Consider the following 20779-nt stretch of genomic DNA (forward strand, 5'->3'; position numbering starts at 1 on the left):
ATTTCCCTCCGTGTGTGTGTGTGCACACATGCCTGTATTTTGAGAAAATAGTCACAGATAAAATCCTTCACACTGGGCAAACTCATATTATGCTTAGTTAGAAATTCAGTTTTCTTCATGTATTTTAATAATATGTTACAAGACACAGAGTTTGAGGGACTCCCCTGGTGGCAGAGTGGCTAAGACTCCACGCTTCCAATGTTGGGGATCTGGGTTCGATCCCTGGTCAGGGAACTAGATCCCACATGCATGCCACAACTAAGAGTTCGCATGCCACAACTATGGAGCCCATGTGCCACAACTAAGGAGCTGGCAAGCCACAACTAAGGAGCCCGTGAGCCACAACTAAGACCCAGCGCAACCAAAAAAACAAACAAACAAAAGACATAGAGTTTGAATCAGGCATAAGTACAGTATGTGATGGCAATTACATTATACTAACCTATATACAACTCAAGGGCTATAGTTACAGTAAGTTACTATAAGTAAAATACTATTCCATACCATCTTACTCAGTTCGGCTTGATTCAGCTAAATTGGAGGTTCTCAGACTTGGTTGTACATTAGAATCAACTGCAGAGCTTTTAAAAAATACCGGTGCCCAGGCCCTGACCCAAATCTTCTGATTTAACTACCTGGGGTAGCATCTGAGCATTGGTATTTTTTCTTAATACTCCCCAGGTGATTCTCCTGTGCAGAGTTGCACACACTGGGCTAAAGGATGGAGCTTTTCCACAATTTAAGATTAGGACAGACCTTAAAGGCTATATAATCAACCCACCTTATGCTCAAATCTCTGGAATTGCCTGTTACATGACCATTCAGGCAGCACTTCTAGTGACAAGATACTCACTACCTCTCTCCAGGCAAACAAATCTCTACTGTACAGCTTTGCTATTTAAAAACAATTCGTTTCCTCATTGCTTCCACCTATAGATCTTTGTTACATTCTTTGGAGATACAAAGAATAAGGTGAATCCTTCTTCCACATGTCAGTCTTTCACACTTGAAGCAGCTATTCTGTCCCTCCAGGCTTCTCTTCCCCTGTCTAGGCTAAACAGCCCAATTTCCTTCCACTGCCCCACCTCCATAGGGCATGGTTTAAAGTCCCTTCACCACCTCTCCTAGGAACATGCAACTAACTGTCCAAATTACTCAAGCTGTACACCCAGAATAAGACATACTAGGAATGTTCTGACCAACAGAGAGCTGAAGGGGACCAGCAGCTAGCTCCCTTGTTCTAAATAATCTTTATCCAATGCAAATATACTTACTTTATTTAACACCTTTTCTAGAGGTATAAAGATGAATGAGATTCTACTACCAGGAAACCTAGAGGCATAGGGTAAAAGGAAGAGATTTGAGGGTGTTTTTTAAAAAATAGAAGGCCAAAAGGTCTGTAGGAATAAAGGAAGAGAAAGGAGAATGTGGGGGGAAAGGGGTCTGGAAATGAATGGGACACGGTCCTGATTGTTGTAGTGACAGGAGGGGATGGGATTAATACACAGGTGGAGGGAGGAGCCTCAGTAGGGCGGAAGGCTATTGCTTCCCTTGTAATGGAGGGAAGGGGGCAAGAGATCCAGACATTAAGTACTGGGACAGGAAGTTGAGGAATTTAGACCCCAGAGCCTCAATTTTCTCTGTGAAGTAGAGCGCAAGGTTATCTGTGAAAGCAGGGACTGTGAAGCTTGGTTGCTATTCAATAGAGCTCAGGCTCTGAAGCCAGACTGCTGGGGTTCAAATTCCAACTCTTCTGCTTCCTAGCAGCATGATCCTGGGTCTCAGTTTTATCTTCTGTAAAATGGAGATGATAAAAGTTCCCATCTTACAGGGTTACAAAAAGGAAAACCTAAGTTAATGCATATTAAAACAGTGCCTGGGACATAGTAACCACTCCATAAATGTCACTTATTGCTGCCATTCATTGTCATCATTGTTACACAGAGGCTGGAGTACCAGTTGCAAAGAATGGGACTGAGCTAAGTGGGACACATAAAGGAATTCCGCAGCAGCACTGTGGGCACAGCAGAGGCCAGAGACCTCGGCGGGACCTTGGCAATGGTTGTTAAGGTGGAGTATTGTGAACGTGATATGTGACAACTTTACAATGAGGGCTCACAATGAATTCATGGTCTACTAAACTCTCCTATTCTTCCCCACTGCATTAATTTCCCATTAACTAGCTGGCTGCTTCCTTAGTTGCCATCCTGGAGTTTCTTTTTTTTATATATAAATTTATTTATTTTATTTATTTATTTTTGGCTGCGTTGGGTCTTCGCTGCTGCCCGCAGGCTTTCTCTAGTTGCGGCGAGCGGGGGTTACTCTTCGTTGCGGTGTGTGGGCTTCTCATTGCGGTGGCTTCTCTTGTTGTGGAGCACGGGCTCTAGGCGCACGGGCTTCAGTAGTTGTGGCATGTGGGCTCAGTAGTTGTGGCTCGCGGGCTTAGTTGCTCCGCGGCATGTGGGATCTTCCCAGACCAGGGCTCGAACCCATGTCCCCTGCATTGGCAGGCGGATTCTTAACCCCTGCGCCACCAGGGAAGTCCCAAGCCTGGAGTTTCTATTCTATGCCCTTCACGCTACCTTTCTTTATTGGCTCATTCTAACTGGTATTCAGAACATTATCTAGAGCTATTTCGATCTGATTCATTAGTCACGGGTTTCATTCTAACCGCTTCTTCTTTCCCCTCTATCTTAATTTGGTTCCTTCATGCCAAGCAAAATTGCTTTTCTTGCAAACAATCGAAGTCCAGTGAACCAGCTTCTCAGGATTCTCTTCCAGCCACAAACAAGTCTAGTACCAGTTTCTCCCGACACAGACCTTATGCATTGCCTCTGAACTTCTAATTGTGCTAATTTCTTGGCATTTTTACCCTAAAATCCTCTATATTTTTCTGTTTCTTAAAGAAAACTTTTCTGACTGCTAATCCCAGCACATGTGCTTCTCTTAATAGTTCCTAATTTTAATTCCTTCTTTTTCAGAATAACATGTTTAGGTTTTATAATCCTCCACCCTAGTTCACCTACCATAAGAGCAAATGAATGTGATGTGCAAGTCTTTTAGCTAGAGATACTAAAATCACTGGACAATATAAAACCTAACACATTACTCTCGTATCTAGCAGGTCCATGCTTCATCCATATATTCTTTTTCAGGGGATTTTTTTTTCCCTCAAAACTGAGTGTCACTAGTACAATTAACTAGTTAAATGCTATATTCAAAATCTGGTTAAATTTTGCTTAATATTGCCTGTGAAAAGTTATAATCGCAGTTAAGAAAATTTACTTCGAAAAAAGCCTTTGGAAATACTCCAGAATGTTATCATTGTTGTCTTGGTGGAATTATAGATGACATGCACCCTTATTTAAAAATAAAATTATAATTTCTAATTGGAACACATTTCTGGAGAAAACAACAACAACCCAATAAACGCACATAGCAAAACAATGTAAGCCCCAGAGGAAGGCTCTGGGGCTACTAAAAGCGCCATTGGGAAGAGGTAGAAAGCTTCCATGTCTGGCAGACGTTTGCCTGTGGCAAGTTATACCACTTGCAAGGGAGATATGGCCATTGCTGGGAAGCCCTTTAGGACAAAGAGTGCCTTTCTGAGAGGCCAAGTCTCAGAGGCGAAGGAAAGGTGGGTGGATGTGTTGGCTAGGGCGAGGCACTGGGTGTGCGGGCTTCCCTGTCCTCTAAGGGTGTGAGAACTACTATCTAACCTAATCACTGAGGACTTGATGTTCTCAACTTTGTAACAGTGTATGTTGTATTTTGCTTGGATCTCATGAGGGAGGACGAATGAGACTATGTGGTATTGTAACTCTTTATAGTTTGTATTTCCTTCAGTCCAGGGACAGGCAAACAGAGCGGCCCAGCTCTCTAAGCCAAGATGGAAAGAAGCAGCCTATTTACTTGTCTTGGGCTCAAGTGAGCTGTTAAACTGGAAAGTGAACTTTAATTATGGAGACATTGTTTATAGGGACCTGAAATCAACAAACTTTGGCAGATGAGGACAACTAAAACCAATGAAACTGGAGTTTGCCAAAGAAATACAACCAGCTATGATGAACTCAATGATTACCAGGTAAGATGATAAATGAATCACCCTTTAGCTGAAAAAAACTCATTTCTTTGCCACTTTGGAACCAAAAACTCAAGTGGTTTTTGAGGTTATTATCAGTGTGGCTCAGGAAAGAAAGCACTGGACCAGGAGACAGGGCAGTTGTGCTTTCATGTTATACCACCACTAAATAGCTACACGACCTGCAAAGGGTCCCTGTTCTCTCATTTGCAGCTACGTCTAAGTGATGGAAGATCCTTTACAGCATTAGGGTTCTGTGACCTAGAGCTCTATATAGGCAAGCAAAAGCTTGGCCCTTGACAGTGCCAATTCAATAAATTACCTGGGAAAAAATTTTTTTAACACAACTGGCCCGGTATGGAGGGGCTTGTGGAACGTTCTCTTCCTTGGCCATAGGCTGGTAGTTGTTGAGAAGGAAGTGCTGGGTCACTTTGGTTCAGGTATGGGTTTCACACTGGCTAGACACAGAGGAGCGTAGAGCAGAGAGCTGTGTGCTCAGTATTCTTACAGACAGTGCAAGTGGAAGACAAGTGACCTGGACTGGGGTTATGTGTCATCTTCACGAACACCATAAAAACAAGAGAAAAAAGAATGCCACCTGAGTGGGTCTAGAAGGCCAACATGCCGCAGCCTACCTCACCTGAAAGGGAGGTAGAATGAGGTCAAAATCATGGCCAATGGCTCTGGAATCTACATCGTGAACATGGCATTCCGCCACCTAGATTATTTACATCACTGGTAATGGATATTTCGACAACAGAGTGTGCTACTGAATGCCTTTTACACGTTTACACTGTTTAGACCATGAAAGCTGTGAGGACAGTTCAAGGAAATTGACCAACAATCACTTTGACAGAGGACTCATCTAAAACTTGGTGAATGCAACTGTAAAAGAAGTTTGAAGTACTTCACTTAGATGTAGGGATAAAATGAAGGTAGGATATTAAAAAACTGTTAACAAAATATCAAATCGTACATGGGTATTTCTTGTAAAAATCTGCAGTAACAGAAATATCACTGTTACATTTTTCCATTAATCTGTGATTGGATTAACATGTTTCCCCCATTGGACAGCGGCACGACCCTATTTGTGCTCCACTGTTTCCCTAGCACACTTAGCACATCGTAGGCACTCTGAGTTTGCTGAATGACTGGTTTTGATTATACTTAGCCTTTTTTAAAGTGAGTTTTATTTATACAAATAAGGGAAAGTCTGAAAAAAAATCAATGTTTCAACTCAGGAGTGCTGGTAAATTTCAGAGCCAAGATGACATGAATTAAGGAACCACCAGCACCAACTGATGGTTCCCCGTATCTAGAGTCAAACTACCTAAGAAAGAAAAAAAAAGTAGCCCTTGAATGGTGAGCTTGAAAAATTTAAACTCTAAGGAGATGGCAATTACCGTATTATGCTTCCACCCTTTACACTAGTAGCATATCAATTTTAGATGACTGGGTTATTTTTTTTCTCCCTTATGAATGATGCAAAGCCAAACTCAGGTAGATATTCTATTAAAACTACTAGGAATTAAAGGGAGATACTTGTAATAACCTAACACTCTCAGACAATTATTTAAGGGAGATTTCAAAAGTGAAGTGCTTTGATTTCAAACAACCTCCCCCCTCCCCAAGCTGTTCCCTATTCTAGTCTTTCTCTCCCCAGTAAAGGGTATCCCTGTCCATCCAGGAGCTCCAGCAAAAACCCCAAGCCTCATCTGTGACCCATCTCTTTCCCCCACCCCACTACTCTCTCTGCTACCCTGACATCCAATCCATCAGCAAGCTCTGGCCCTTTCTCCCCACCTCCACTGCTACCACTGTCAATCAAGTCATCGTCCTCTCTCTCAGGACTTCCACGGCGGCCTCCACACTGGTCTCCTTGTGTCCACACTTACGCCTTTACTGTTCACTCTCCACAGTGTTCCGTACAGCAGTCAGGAAGTTGTTTTTAAACTGCAAGTCAGATCCTGTCATCCCCTATGGCCTTGCTTAAAGTCTTCTCATGGCTCCGTGTGATACTAAGAATAACATCCAAACTCCTAACTGTGGCCGACAAGGCCCCGTCCACTTCTCAGATTTCAGTTCCTTCTGAAACCCCTTACCCACCCAACCTCACCTGTCACCCTTCTTCCACTGTATTTTTGACATGCTGGCCTTCTTTCTGATCCAGGAATGGGCCAAAATTATTCCCACCTCAGGCCCTTTGCATGTGTTGCTTTCTTTTCCTCTAACATTTTCCCCCCAGATATTTGCATGGCTGGCCCCTTTTGGCCTTTGACACCGCAGCAAAAGTGTCACCTCCTCAGAGAGGACTTCTCTGGCCTTCCAATCTAAAGGAAGCCTCTCTGTGCACACTCTAGCATATCACTGGGTTTTACTTTCTGTATGGAACTTATCTGCATCTGAAATTAGCTGGTACTTATCTACTCTTACTGTTGGTCTTACTCCCACCAAAATAAAAGCTTCATGAGAACAGGGACCTAATCTTCCTGTTTATTGTTGTATCCTCAGTTCTCAAAGAAATGCTTGCCACTGCATGGGCACTCAAGTATGTGCTGGATGAATGAATTTAATTGAGATAATCATATATAGAGTAAAATATGAAAAATACCTTTTATGTTGGAAATATCAATATTGAGCTGTCCAAGTTTCTCACACGTTTTCTCTATACACTCATAGACAGAATGCAGAATTTCCTTAGGGTCCTGCTCCACCCATCTTCAAACAAAAGAATGTATTTGGTTAGTCCACAAGAGAGCAAGACACATATAATTTATTTCTCTAGAGATGTTCACTTATGAGGGAGTGGCTGCACAAATCGAAGAAAATCAGATAAGCAAAGCACATCCAATATTCTAAAGAAATGATTTAAAGAAGAGCCTATTTACTTTACATTTTCATTATTCTTCATATAGTAATTAATTATTTGAAAGGAGGTAAGTAATACCAGGCCACAAATAGCAAATATTCTACCTATTTTTAAATTATTTTTCAAATCCAGTAAGAAACTGGTTCCCCAATTCTTTATATTCTGTGCGTGTGATGAATTCTGATATACTATCTTTATGTTTCACTAGTCATTAGTCAGTTTTAAACAGACTAGATATAGATATTATTCTTTTGATACACTGACTTACTTACTTATATATCTGTGTATTTATTTATTTATGAAGCAAAACAAATTCTAGGAAGTCAAATAAGTATACTAATCTCTTTTGTCATTTTATTTCCTAAAATGTTTTGTTAGAATTTAGGGGAAAAATGTACATTCCTTCCAATAACTATTTCATGTAGACAAGTGACTGGTCCCAGTTTTCAGACCCAATCCCAGTGCAATTATGGTTAAGGTACAAGGACCTCAGAAGGATGAATGGCTCATAATAAATGAAAAGGAAGAATACCTGGGAGAAACAAATGGCATACTTTTTCTATGCAAAAGTAGAAATGACACAAGTTAAAAGAATCCTACGCTAGAATCTGGAAGTAGCAAGGAAATTCCAAATGCCTTTCTTCTCTGCCTTCCTCAGGTCTGCCTGGCTTTCCTGAGCTTTGAGTTCTGTCTCTAAATTCTCTTTTTCCAAAACCCAATCTCCTTCCACATATTTCTAATTTTTGTCCCTCCAAGTCTAGCTATTCTCTCTCTAAATTGCACTGGGATCAGGCCTGTGGACGGTCATTCTAATGCTGCTAACATATCAATAGCTTTTATTATTAAATAAAGGAATTCTCTAAAACATAGGAGAAAATTTTTAACGGAAAATTTGGTAACACACTGTTTTCCCTCTCTTTCTTAAACTGAAGTAAATTTTATGATGAAATGAACAGATTGAAAGTGCACAGTTTGTTGAGTTTTAACAAATGTATATACTAATCTAACCAACACCCCAGTCAAGATATAGAATATTTCCATTGCTCCAGAAAAGTTCTTTCATGCCTCTTTCAAGTCAATCACACACTCCACAGGCAACTACTTTTCGCATTTCCATCATCCTAATTAGTTTAGCCTCTTCTTGAATTTCAGATAGAGCCATGCAGGATGTATTCTTTTGTGGCCAGTTTTTTTCACTCTCCAGGATATCAAAGAGATTCAACCATGTCATTGCATGTATCAGGTCACTTTTGAAAAACTGTCAAACAGTATTTCATTGCTATCGTTCTACTGATGGCAGACATTTGAGGGGCTTCCAGTTTGGGCTAGTATGAACAAAGCTACTATAAACATTCATGTAGATAAGTCTTCCTATAGGCATATGCTTTCATTTCTCTTGGATAAATTCCTAAGAGTGGAATGTTGCAGATGTATGATTAATTTTATAAGAAACTGCCACACAGTTTTTCAAACTGGCTGTATTATGAATATCAAATTTTAAATAAAATACTGTATAATATATGTATATGTACTATATAATACATATATATAAGTAGTAATATCACAATTACTATATATGAACATTATTCCCCAAAAGGATGATTTTAGTATTAGATGATAAGATATATGAATGTTTTTTAAAAACATATCTTTATTTAAGGAAAAAACCCTTACATGCAAATCAGCAAAGCAGCAGTTTGGCAATGATGGACACATAGGACTAAATGATTTCAAAGTCAACGTGGAATTTCTGATATCTAATACTCCTTTGCTTTATTACTTTATTATCGCTTCCGTTTGTCACTGAATTCCTAAGCCGTCAATCATCCACATGTTTTTGCTGAGCTACCAAGTTACTGCTTCTTTTTTTGACTAATACCTATCCCTCATGTCTTCTCAGGAGGGTGTTTGGTTAAGTTTACTTTACAAAAGCACAGGGCAGGTGGGGTGAGATGGACTAATAAACATGATGTACATTTACATATTAAATTAGGAAACATACCCTTCTCTTGGAAACTCTTGTTTTATTTCCACTTGATGATGACTAAGTAGTTCGGCTGTTTTTGAATTGAAAACCTGAAAAATATATTGCAATATTAGGGTAAAAATGCAGGTAGAGAGCAAAGATGTTTAAAAGTTATTCAGTGGGCTTCCCTGGTGGCACAGTGGTTGAGAGTCCGCCTGCTGATGCAGGGGACACGGGTTCGTGCCCTGGTCCGGGAAGATCCCACATGCCGCAGAGTGGCTGGACCCGTGAGCCATGGCTGCTGAGCCTGCGCGTCTGGAGCCTATGCTCCACAACGGGAGAGGCCACAACAGTGAGAGGCCCGCGTACCACCAAAAAAAAAAAAAAAAAAAAAAAAAAGTTATTCAGCAACTGAAGTTCTTATTCACTGATAGAAAAATCATTTCAGATGAAATGCCTTACAAGATGTTCTACTTTCTCTTCAGATAGAATCATGTAAGTTATAAGGTAGCTTAAGAAATAATAACTTCTCTTTAGATAAATGAAAATCTATTAAAGATAAAGCTAAAGAGGCAATTCCTCATTCTTTAAAACAAATGGTTCCAGGTGTAGGAAACTTAATACATCAACCAATTAATAGTATGGATTTCTTTTAGAGAATAGGAAAACCAAAAATAAAAGAGAGCTGGCCAAATGCTGATAGTGATAGTATATGGTTCCATTCTGCATCTACCTTGGATGTGGAGACAGGAGTCAATAGATGCCCAGGCAGGAAAGTATACTGTGTAAATTCCTTTGAAGGGAAGTGTAACAATGCATCTAGCTCTTAGGAGAGGTAAGTAGAGCCATATCAGCAGGGGGAGAAGAGTGCCGTGGCATCGAGCTGAGTGCTCTCTGTGACATGCTTGTCAGGAATTGCTGACCCTTGATGATAAAACATTAAAACCAATGAATGAAAGCTACCAGAGAAGTGCAGTACAAGCCTCCACAAATTTAAAACCACTAAAACAACACTTCTTAAAAACTTAGCAACCTTTTTTTCAGATATATTTATTTCTCACCTGGGTGTACCTATATTTAAGTATCAAATTACTTAGTCTTTCAGAGTAAGGATTCATATTTTAATTAAAACTAACTTCCAAAATCACTATAATTGCAGCAGTAAAGTCACATCCAATTAAGAAAGTGTTTCCAGGCCTAGGTTTCCTGTGGGAAAAAATTACTTGCTGAATGCAGACTAAGGAAGAAAGTAATAAGGGAAAACACACAGTGGGTCGGGTTGCTGCTCCCCTCCCTCCCCACCACACACATCATTTTTGGGAGAGGAAGTAATAAACATAATGAAAGCAAGAAGGCAAATTCTCAAGTCCTTTGAGGAGATAAAATATCTTACACGGCAAAGGTTAACTTGATACATCATAAATAAAAGGCACTTGGCTGAAGCCCATGTAATAGCCCAGTAATTTACAACTTAGCATTGGGTAGGTCTCTAGGATGTCCACTCCAACTGTCCCATTTTATCTGCTGAAGCATCTCTAGGGCCTAGAATAGTGCCTGGCATAGGGTTTGATAATCAGTAAATATTTGCTGAATATCTAAAGAACTGTGGTCTATCAGGTACTTATTAGGAAAAAAATATTAAATAAAATGGGAAATGGGGACTTCCCTGGTCGTGCAGTGGTTAAGAATCCGCCTGCCAATGCAGGAGACATGGGTTTGAGCCCTGGTCCTGGAAGATCCCACATGCCACGGAGCAACTAAGCCCGTGCGCCACAACTACTGAGCCTGTGCTCTAGAGCCTGCAAGCCACCACTGAGTCCGCAAGCCACCACTGAGTCCGCGTGCCGCAACTACTGAAGCCTGTGCACCTAGAGCCCATGAGCCACAACTACTGAAGCTCACGTGCCTAGAGTCCGTGCTCCACAAGAGAAGCCACCGTAATGAGAAGCCCACGCACTGCAACAGAGTAGCCCCCGCTTGCTGCAACTAGAGAAAGCCTGCACTCAGCAACAAAGACCCAATGAAGCCAAAAAAAAACACACAAAAAAAGGTGAAAGTAATTTTAATAACAGTTTATTTAAACCAATATATCTAAAATTATTTCAACAGGTGATCAATATAAAATTAATTAGATCTTTCACTCTTTTAGTGTAAGTCTTTGAGATCTGGTATAGATGTTATACTTATGGTCCACCTCAATTCAGACTAACCACATTTAAAGTGATCAATAGCCGCCTGCAGCTAGTGGCTGTCATACTGGACAGTGAAGTTGTGGAGTACTGCTTTTCTCATAAATCTAGGTTCATGTGAGGAACTGTAGTGAAGCCTCCTGATTATCCATTTGTCTGCAGACGGACAAGTACACAAAGCAGGCTAATGATGTTTCCATAAGACTCTATGGCTGAAGAGTATGAGACACTCCATATGAGAACACATTGCCGAGTAGCGAGAGTGCTAGTCGGTTCTTTTCAAGTAGATTTCAAAAGCCCTTGTCTATAAAAGATGGCAGGGGCTATAGAGTTTGCTTTATAAAAGGTCTAGCACAGTCATTTGTCTAAAAATCATTAGATGGCAAGGAAGAAACACCCCAGAATTACAGATGCTCATGTTTTTCTCCCTTTTCAAGTTTGAAATTCACCTAATTTAAAAATTAGTTAAAACTTCAGACTCACAATGGCACAGAACAGAAAACTCTCTTTAAGAAAATTAATTTAAAGAAATACTTTAAGACACAAGAGTCTATGGGATCTAGAAGAGATCCTAGAGTTCCTCTGGGCTAGTGTTTTCAAAGTGTGCTGCCCGCATCTCTAGGACCCTTCAGAAGCTGAGAGGGAAGGACAGGGAGCTCTGGACCACACCCTCCCTTAGATTTCACATTTTATTGACTTCAGCTTCCAGAAGAGAGCTTAACAATGGAGTTCCAAGGCAAAAAACAAAATGACAACACACACTGAAATGGCCCTAATGGAATGCTCTCTTGTTTGCAAAGGGAGCTCCAAGAGATCGGATAATACTGACAAAACAGGGCTAAACTCTAGGTTTTCTAAATACCAATGCAGAGCTTTTCCAGTACAAAATCAGACTGATACTAATTAGGACTTTTTCATTCATTAAGTGGCAGTGAATACAAAGGAGTTTTCTAACACAGGGCTGCCTATGCTACAACGAGGAGGTAGGACATCCAACCCAGACTGGTGGGCTCAGAGAAGGGCTCTCAGAAGAGGTAACTTCCAGGCTAAGACTTAAGGTTGAATATAAGGGAGTCCGAGTGGGACTGGGAACGGTGGGGAAGCTAGGCTGAGGCAGGGAGAGCAGCTGCAGATGTGTCTGCAGTGACCCAGGTAAGACACCTAGAGGGCTCCACTTGGAGGCCAGCAGCAGTGGGGACTGAATGAAGTGCATTGCTGAGAGAGATTCAGTTTAGGAGGTATAAGCAAATAGATGCGTCAAGGGCTTGGATGGGGAGGAGTGACAAAAAAGGAGGAATACTCAAGGATGACAGGTTACAAGAGTAGGCAGTGTTTACAAGACAAAGGTAGGGCAAGGAGAAGTAGTTAGGGTACAGAAGGGGGTAAGGAGATTGCAAATTTCATTTTAGATAACGTGTGTTTGAGGTGTAACTCGGCACAGAAGTGGAGATACCCAGTAGTCAATTGCTTATGTTTTAGGTCATAAGCTTAAAGAAAGAGATCCACTAAGGGTACAAACTTGGAACTAGCAGATAAATAAGTCCTGGAGAGCTAATGCACAGCAGAGTGATTATAGTCAATGGTAATGTATCATAAACTTCAAAGTTGCTAAGGGAGTAGATCTTAATTATTTCCACCACAAAAATAAATGATAATTATGTGACATGGTAGAGCTACGTGGATAATGCTATGGTGGTAACCGTACTGCAATATACAAACGTATCACACAACATGGTGGACACCTTAAACTTATACCACGTTATATGTCAACTATATGTCAATTAAAAAACAAGAGATCCAGTCTTAGAATTTCATGTGGGCCGGAAAAGGCAGTTGAGAACGTTATGCTTGGTGTAACATGGAGGCAAAGAGCATGGGCCTGGGAGAGCTGGGGCTGGGGGTCAAGCCCAGCCCTGCCCATGTCAGCTGTTTGACTTTAACTTCTCTAAGCCTGGACTTTTCCATCTGTGAAAGGATTAAATAAAATAATGTATGCTAATATTGTCAGGAACCAAGATTTTTCGGTGCAAGAGGAAATAAATATAAAATGAAAGAACTTAAGTGAACTGTAAAGTTAATTAGAACTGGAAATATCAATATGAACTGAGGCTTTTAAAATCTGTCCCCTGAAAGAGCCCAGAAACAGTGACATCTCTGCGACAGTGACCAACACTAGAACTCAGAATTTCATCTCTAAATATGGTTAATCACTAAAGGAAAACTTGGAGAAATATTTGGAAAAATAGCTGACTCCAGGTTTAAATTCACCAAAAAAGTACATTAAGAAAATATGACAAGTATGAATAATTGTTAAATCTGGGTGATGGATTCACAGCCATTCATTACGTTTGTCTTTTTACTTTTCAGTGTGTTTTAAATTTTTTCGTTTAAAACATCGAAAATATATAGAATATAATAAAAAAATAATGTATGAAAAGTATTTCGTAGAGGGCAGGCACACAGCATGTATCCAAAAGATGTTACCATTACTGTTGTGGCTACAACTGGTACTATTTTTATTACTGTTCCTATTATTACTACTACCACCAGCACAGCAGATAGGTGATAAGAGTTAGGATTCAAAAAGTCACCAGTGGGCTTCCCTGGTGGCGCAGTGGTTAAGAATCCACCTGCCAATGCAGGGGACACGGGTTCGAGCCCTGGTCCGGGAAGATCCCACATGCCGCGGAGCAACTAAGCCCGTATGTCACAACTACTGAGCCTGCGCTCTAGAGCCCACGAGCCACAACTACTGAGGCCGCGTGCCACAATTACTGAAGCCTACACACCTAGAGCCTGTGCTCCGCAACAAGAGAAGCCACCGCAATGAAAAGCCCGTGCACCACAACGAAGAGTAGCCCCTGCTCGCCGCAACTAGAGAAAGCCCGTGCAGCAATGAAGACCCAACACAGCCAAAAATAAAATAAATTAAATAAATTAATTTAAAAAAATCACCAGTTCTGTATTCATCTCTAAGCCCAAATCCTGTCTCAGCTCCAGATTTTGTTTTTGGTGGGGGAGGGCAATTAAAAACTGAAGAAACAACTTCACATAGGAAAGGAATTCAGCACAGTGCAGGCGCATAGCATAAACCCAAAACCCAAAGATAGCATAGCATAAGCCCAAAAGATGTTACCACTACTGCTGCTACTACTACTACTGCTACTACTGCTACTTATTATGATTATTACTACTACTGCTACTCTTACTACTTCTATTATAAGAGGAGAATTAGAATTAGAAGTCATTAGCTCTATATTTACCATTGTGCCTAAATCATGGTCAATTCCAGATTTGGAGGAGGGGGACAGTTAAAAAGCTGAAGAAACAAGGAAAATTACTTCTATAAAAATTGTTTTAAAAGGACTTTCTGAAACAACGCATGCCTTCTGTCTCAGCAGAAGGGGAGTAGTGGAGAGATGAAGACGAAATGCAGTCCTTACTAAGTAACTGTCTTTCACGCTTGCCTCACTCACCCTATGACTAACTCAGCCATCCCATCATAAACATGCATTCACTTCCCTCCCCACGTGGTTTCACCACTAGCCTACTCATGCCACACTCAGCTTTACTGTGTGATAAGTAAGACATTTTTCAGGAATATAAACTCCATCTCTAAAACACTATGTAAATTTGCAGGACCTAAAATAAAAATATTAGCTACAATCATGTTACATTGCAAACTTGACCACAGAAGGCATAATGGCATCTTCCAACAAGCCACAGAAGTAAACACAGCAAATGGCATTGTATTTTTCTTAAAAAAGGAAATTATATTAAATAGCATATTCATACATCTAACATAGCTATAGTTGCCAAATTCAACTTTTTCCAAGACCCCGCAAGTTCTCCCTTTCTAGTCTTTCGGTCCAAGAGTTCTAGTCAACACATCAAGCCCTGGAGGCTTCTCTCTGCTGTTGTCTATTCACGTAATGAGCACCGACCAGACGCCAGATGCTGTATTAGGCTTTGGAGAGGGGGAAAAAAGACACCATTCTGCCCCTCAAGGAACTCAAAACTGAAGGCTCTAAACATTTATGCTTATGAGACAAGAGGACAAGAGAGGGTGGCAGCTCTCTGATGAGAACATGTTCTTGCCATGTCTGTAATGTTATGGGCAAGAAAACTAACCAACTTAGTGCGGGGGGGACACAAAAGAATCACATTTACATTTATTATAAGAGGGGCCTCATTCGAGCTATGAGCCAAATTAGTTTTACCAAATTTACTGTTCATTAGTTCCTGGCCCTTAATGGGTGCCTAATACTTATGTGTTGGATACATAAATGAAAAAAGAAAGCGGAAATCTATCCCTTAACCTTGAGATCTCTAAGTATGATGAGACAACCGGGGTCAAGGCAATGTTTCCTGCCAAAATAAGCACGGAGCTACAATTCAGATCATTCTTCATAGATGCTGGCTATTGGAACAAAATGGTTACGCAACCATTATCCATGGTGACTACACCTAAGTCCTGCCCAGGCCCCGCTTAATCTGAGTCACAAGATGATCCAAACCAGCAGGACTTTTTCAAAGGCAACATTTTTTTACATATTGTGAAACCTGTGTGTGAGTATGTTTTGCTTGGTGAAGATTCGTCTGTGACCATAATCAGAACTGGTAAATGGCCTTCCCCAGCCTCCCATCTTCCCTTCACAGTGCAGTCAGCCCTCCATATCCACGGTTCCGTTTCTGTAGATTCGACCAGCCACAGATCAAAAATATTTTTTAAAAAATTCCAGAAAGTTCCAAAAAGCCAAACTTGAATTTGCCCTGGGCCTAGCAACTATTTACATAGCATCTACATTGTATTCACAACTACTTACATAGCATTTACATTGTGTTAGGTTTAAGTAATCTAGAGATGATTTGAAGTATATAGAAGGATGTGCATAGGTTTTATGCAAATAATGCACCATTTTATTATATAAGGGACATGAGCATCCTAGGATTTTAGTATCCACGGGGGTCCTGGAACCAGTCTCCTAGATACCCAGGTTTGACTGTACTCAGGTAGCTTGGGAGCCTAAGGCAGGAGGTGTTAGGAGGATAGGTTTCTGACTGTGACAGACCTGGACTTGAATCCCAGTTCCACGTTACTCTGTAACCTTGGGCACACTCTTCAGCACAGTCTAATCATCTGGGTAAAGGAGCTTAATAATACTACCTACATCATATTTGTTATGAGGATTAAATGAGATAATGCTGGAAAAGTCCTCAATGCAGTGCCTGACACATTGCAAGTCACAACACATTCTAATCCTTTGTTTTTTGGGGTTTTTTTAGCAGTCAACTTAATGGGGAAAAAATAAAGTTACCAAATTAAAGAAGGAAGTTGACTGTTTAAGCTGAAGCTTTTGTCTTACGAAGAAATGGCTCCTCCTTGAAACCTGTTACACTAATTCTCTTTCCAAGAAGTTCCTACTCTGCAATCTGGGTAAACACATGCCAAGCCCAGTTCACTTTCCTATCAGACAAGTTGGAAATTTTCCTTTGGTACAAAACATATGCATAGGATCCCAAGATTTAAGTCTTTGACAACTAGAGGAAGAAACGAACATGTTCTAAAATTGCAGGTCTACTACTAAAAGAGAAGAAATTAAGTAATCAAACATACCTAAGTCAGAGTTTTAACATTTTTTTGACAAGATAAAAAAGAAAACCAGATTTAAAATTCAGTTCACCTATAAAAATCTATTCAACAAATATGTATAAAGTGCTCCTGTAGATAAAACAGATGTTCATTTGTCATGTTGACCAAGATATTTTAAGGAATGCAAAGATGAACAAGTCTTAAAAAGGAGGTTCCTGCTTTCAAGTACAGCAGATATACAATGACACGAAGTAGGTGCTAAGAGCTATTAACAAATAAAAAAGAATGCTATAGAAAGGGGGAGAAATTCTGACTAAGGGTTTGAGGAAGACTTCTACCAAGAGATGGCAGTTGAGTACAATTTGGAGGTAAAATTTGGAGTAAAATTTGGAGGTAGAGCACAATTTCAAGAAGCAGATATGGGAAATTTTCACAGGGAGGAAGCATTTCCCTTGGATGAAAGAACATGAATAAAGAAATCTTGTGTCCCTTATGGGAGAAAGCCAATATAGCTGGCATAGAAAAAGGGAAAAGAAAACTTAGCAAGGTTATTGGTCTTGTGAATGTTGAATGAGATATGACAATTCAAGGAATAATGGTCAGGAAATTATTTTACTACCTTTCACTCTATAAGCTTCCTTATGACAGTCCTTACCTGCTGTATTCTTTCCTGAGAAGGTAAGCAAATATTTTTGAGTCATAATTACAATGTGGAACAATATGACTAGAACAACTCCTGGGAATCACCTTGTGACTGAAGCACTTATTCAGCAACTCTATTATCTGTATTTTGTAGGGAGTGCTTTAGCAAACCTCTTTCCTTATAACCAAGGGAAAAAAAAAACCCTTTCTAAACCATTCCCAAGTTTTTCTCTACTTCACACAGGATCCCTTCACACAGGTAGTCTTTTATTTACCTCTGAAGCTTTCTTGCATAGTTGTTTCTCAAGCAGCAGGAAACTTTATTGATCAACTTCTAAACATCATTCTATAAGCAGGACAGGAACCTTCTGAACGTGCACCTTAGCTTACTCACTGAGATCAAGCCACAGTAAACAGCACCCAACTTTTTAAAGGCTCATGACACTGAACAACTGATTGTGATGATACTAAGTTTTCATTCCTTCCCCACCAATGCAGAAAGATGCCTCTTGGGCAACAAAATCTGAGGGACCAGGAACAACCTGCAGTAGATAAAGAAGATTGCTGGGCTATATGGAGAGCAACAGTGAAAAGTCAAAAGGAAGAAAGGCACAGTCAGGCTGGTAACTAAAAAGGCAGCCTACAGAGTTATGAAATATTTTACCCACTTTCATAGAGGGCAAAGGCTGCATAAACTTGAGAACAACTGCCATGTTTGGTTTGGCCCCTACAATCCATTAGGAACTAGTTGCCAACATTTAAGAACAGGAAGATTTCACTGAAAACTCTAGACTACCAGCTTTTCTTAAAGAATTTGAAGATTTGGCAGCACGGGGCTAGTGTTCCTGCCTGGCAGCTACAGGTTTCCCCTTAGCCTGAGTCTGCTCTCCAGTCTGCCCTCCTCCCTCTACCTGCCTGGCCCCTGGAGGCATTTGTGTGGGCAATTCTTGAATACGGCTTCAAAACTCAACGAACAGCGCACTGTCTTGATGGTCTTTCTTAATTTGGGAAGATGGTAGTGATGATTGTGTATTTTATTAATCAAATCCAGGTAGGCTAAGTTTCTTACTTATGATTCTGGATTACTTTATAGACACTTACATGAAAATAAGACATAGTGAAACCTGCCCTGGGTGATCAGAAGGTAAACAGTGTAAGAGACGGTAGAATTATGTCTTGGCAGCTCAAACCAAGGTAAGTCATTAAATAAGAACCAAGCTAAAACTGGACTGAAGGCTTTTGACTTTAGACAAGAGAGATGAGTATCAAAATGAAGGTACAGGGGCTTCCCTGGTGGCACAGTGGTTGAGAGTCTGCCTGCCAATGCAGGGGACACGGGTTCGAGCCCTGGTCTGGGAGGATCCCACATGCCACGGAGCAACTGGGCCCGTGAGCCACAACTACTGAGCCTGCGTGTCTGGAGCCTGTGCTCCTCAACAAGAGAGGTCGCGATAGTGAGAGGCCCGCGCACTGCGATGAAGAGTGGCCCCCACTCACTGCAACTAGAGAAAGCCCTCGCACAGAAACGAAGACCCAACACAGCCAAAAATAAATTAATCAATTAATTTTTTAAAAACACAAAAATACTCACTAAAAAAAAAATGAAGGTGCAAATGCAGGTTTTGGTCAACTAAACAGAGCTCTGAAAAAAATATATATACTGTATGTACAATGTATACATACAGTATATATACATACTAAATAATGCATGAAAACATGATTTGAGACAAAGAAGTGAAGAGGGAGCTAAGTAGTCATTAAATATTTACATCAACTTGCCAGATTAGTCAAATGTCCACTGAAAGCATGGGCTCTTAAACAACAATAGTTTTTTAAAATTACTTTTAAATTATCTTACTGAAGTCAGTGCTAGGTCACTTTAAGAGCAAGTTTCCTAATTGCCCAAAACAAATTAATCAGCAGAAAGTCACTTAAATAGCACTCCATTATGGCAAAACTCTGCTGTCAGACATGGTAAATAAAACGAGAAATAGAATTTCCCTGCCGCTTTACGCTGTGAAGCGCAGAGAGGACAGTCATCTTTGTAATGGGCAAAGTATCAGAAATGAAATTTACGAATCTTCGAAATTAAATAAAGACTCTGGTAAAAGCAGTGTAGTGTGACTTTTTCCTAATGTGCTCTGCCACTCGCCGGCCCCCGCCCCCCGCCTTAGCGTTCTACCTTCTGCAATGTCTGTGGGAGAGAATGACAAGGCATCATCACGCTAATACTATATTCGTTCCACTGCTCCAAAGGACGCTGTTAGGCTACCACAGCCGTGACACAGCTTCCCCCATCCAAGGACGTCCTGCCCCCGGCAGGCCAAATGCTTCTGGGGAAGACTGCAGCAGCGGTCAATGTGGCCACCTGTCCCTGGCTGCAGGCGGGCTGCTCTGCACGGACGCTCGACGAGTCCTAGCTCCCTTCGGGGGAGGAGTCCCCCCATTAGAAGGCGGCCCGGTTCCTCCTTCAAGGCCACGGCTGCTCAGCTCAGCCGCGGGGGTCGCGAGAGGCCGCGTTCCCCCAGGCCCGGGCGGGGCAGCTCCAGCGTGGCAAGTCCCGCTCCGGGGCTCTTGGCCTCCTTCTCTTGCCTGGCGGCCGGGGCCCCGGGCCGTGGGAAGAACGGGATGAGGACGCGACACCCAGCCCCGGCGTTCCAAGGCTCCCGCCCCGGTTCATCACCTACTCAGGGGCACCCCGGGCTCACCAAAAAGCGCGTCGAGCTGGTGCCCTGGTCCACTGCTCCCACCAACGGCCCCAAAACTGCTTTCTTCGCGGCTGCCATGAAACCAGCTTGGGGTCGGCGGGCGGTCGCAGCCCGTTTCCCTGAGTGACGGCGGCGGGCGGCGAAGGGGCGGGCGGCGAGTCGGGAGGGCCGGGGGACCGGCAGCAGTAGATGGCTCGGACCGCGCTCGGGCGGCCCCTTTACCGGCGCGGAGCCTTCTCACCCCGCCCCTCCAGCCCAGGCCCCGCCCCCACCAGCGTTCCCCACGACTCCGGGGGCGGGGCGGAGGGGGGGGGGCGCTGTCTGCCTGGCCGACCAATTACCGAAAGCGGAAAGAGAAGGAACATTCAGACAATCTGAGGTAGCTAGACGTCACGGGGGCGGGGCCTGGGCGCGGCGGAGGCGGTGGCCGGCGCGACAGGTCACGTGGGCCCGGCGACCAGGCGGCCAAGTCGGCCTGCCGCAGGGCCGGGGCTGGGACAGGTGGTGCCCACGGTCAGGGAGCGTCTCTGGCCCGCGGAAAGGCCACAACCCTACCAGCGCCCTGGGGCTTCCGCTCGCGGATAGGTCCCAAAGGGCAGAACTGCTTGTTCCTCTGGTGGGCTGTGCAAAGCAAGACGTGAGTCACTCTTTGGACCGACCCTACCGGGCCTTCCCGCGCTTCCCACGCCCCGCCCACTTCCCGGTTCCTCGTCCAAGAAAAGAATAATCCC

At 42.2% G+C, this 20779-nt stretch overlaps 1 protein-coding gene across 5 annotated transcripts in view; it reads right to left on the bottom strand.

The window, feature by feature from the left end:
- Window positions 1–20252, bottom strand: part of GK (glycerol kinase) — a 77756-nt gene extending 57504 nt beyond the window's left edge. For all 5 annotated transcript variants that reach the window (XM_082681076.1, XM_082681074.1, XM_082681075.1 and 2 more), the window contains exons 1-3: window positions 20049–20252; window positions 8953–9026; window positions 6693–6799 (exon numbers count right to left, since the gene is read on the bottom strand). In XM_082681076.1, coding sequence (XP_082537202.1) covers window positions 6693–6799; window positions 8953–9026; window positions 20049–20126 — 259 coding nt within the window. In that variant the 5' untranslated portion in view covers window positions 20127–20252. The remainder of the gene's footprint in view (window positions 1–6692; window positions 6800–8952; window positions 9027–20048) is intronic.
- Between the last annotated feature and the right edge of the window lie 527 nt (window positions 20253–20779).

The sequence above is a fragment of the Grampus griseus genome (assembly GCF_964374135.1).
Source record: "Grampus griseus genome assembly, chromosome: X".
NCBI lineage: Eukaryota > Metazoa > Chordata > Mammalia > Artiodactyla > Delphinidae > Grampus > Grampus griseus.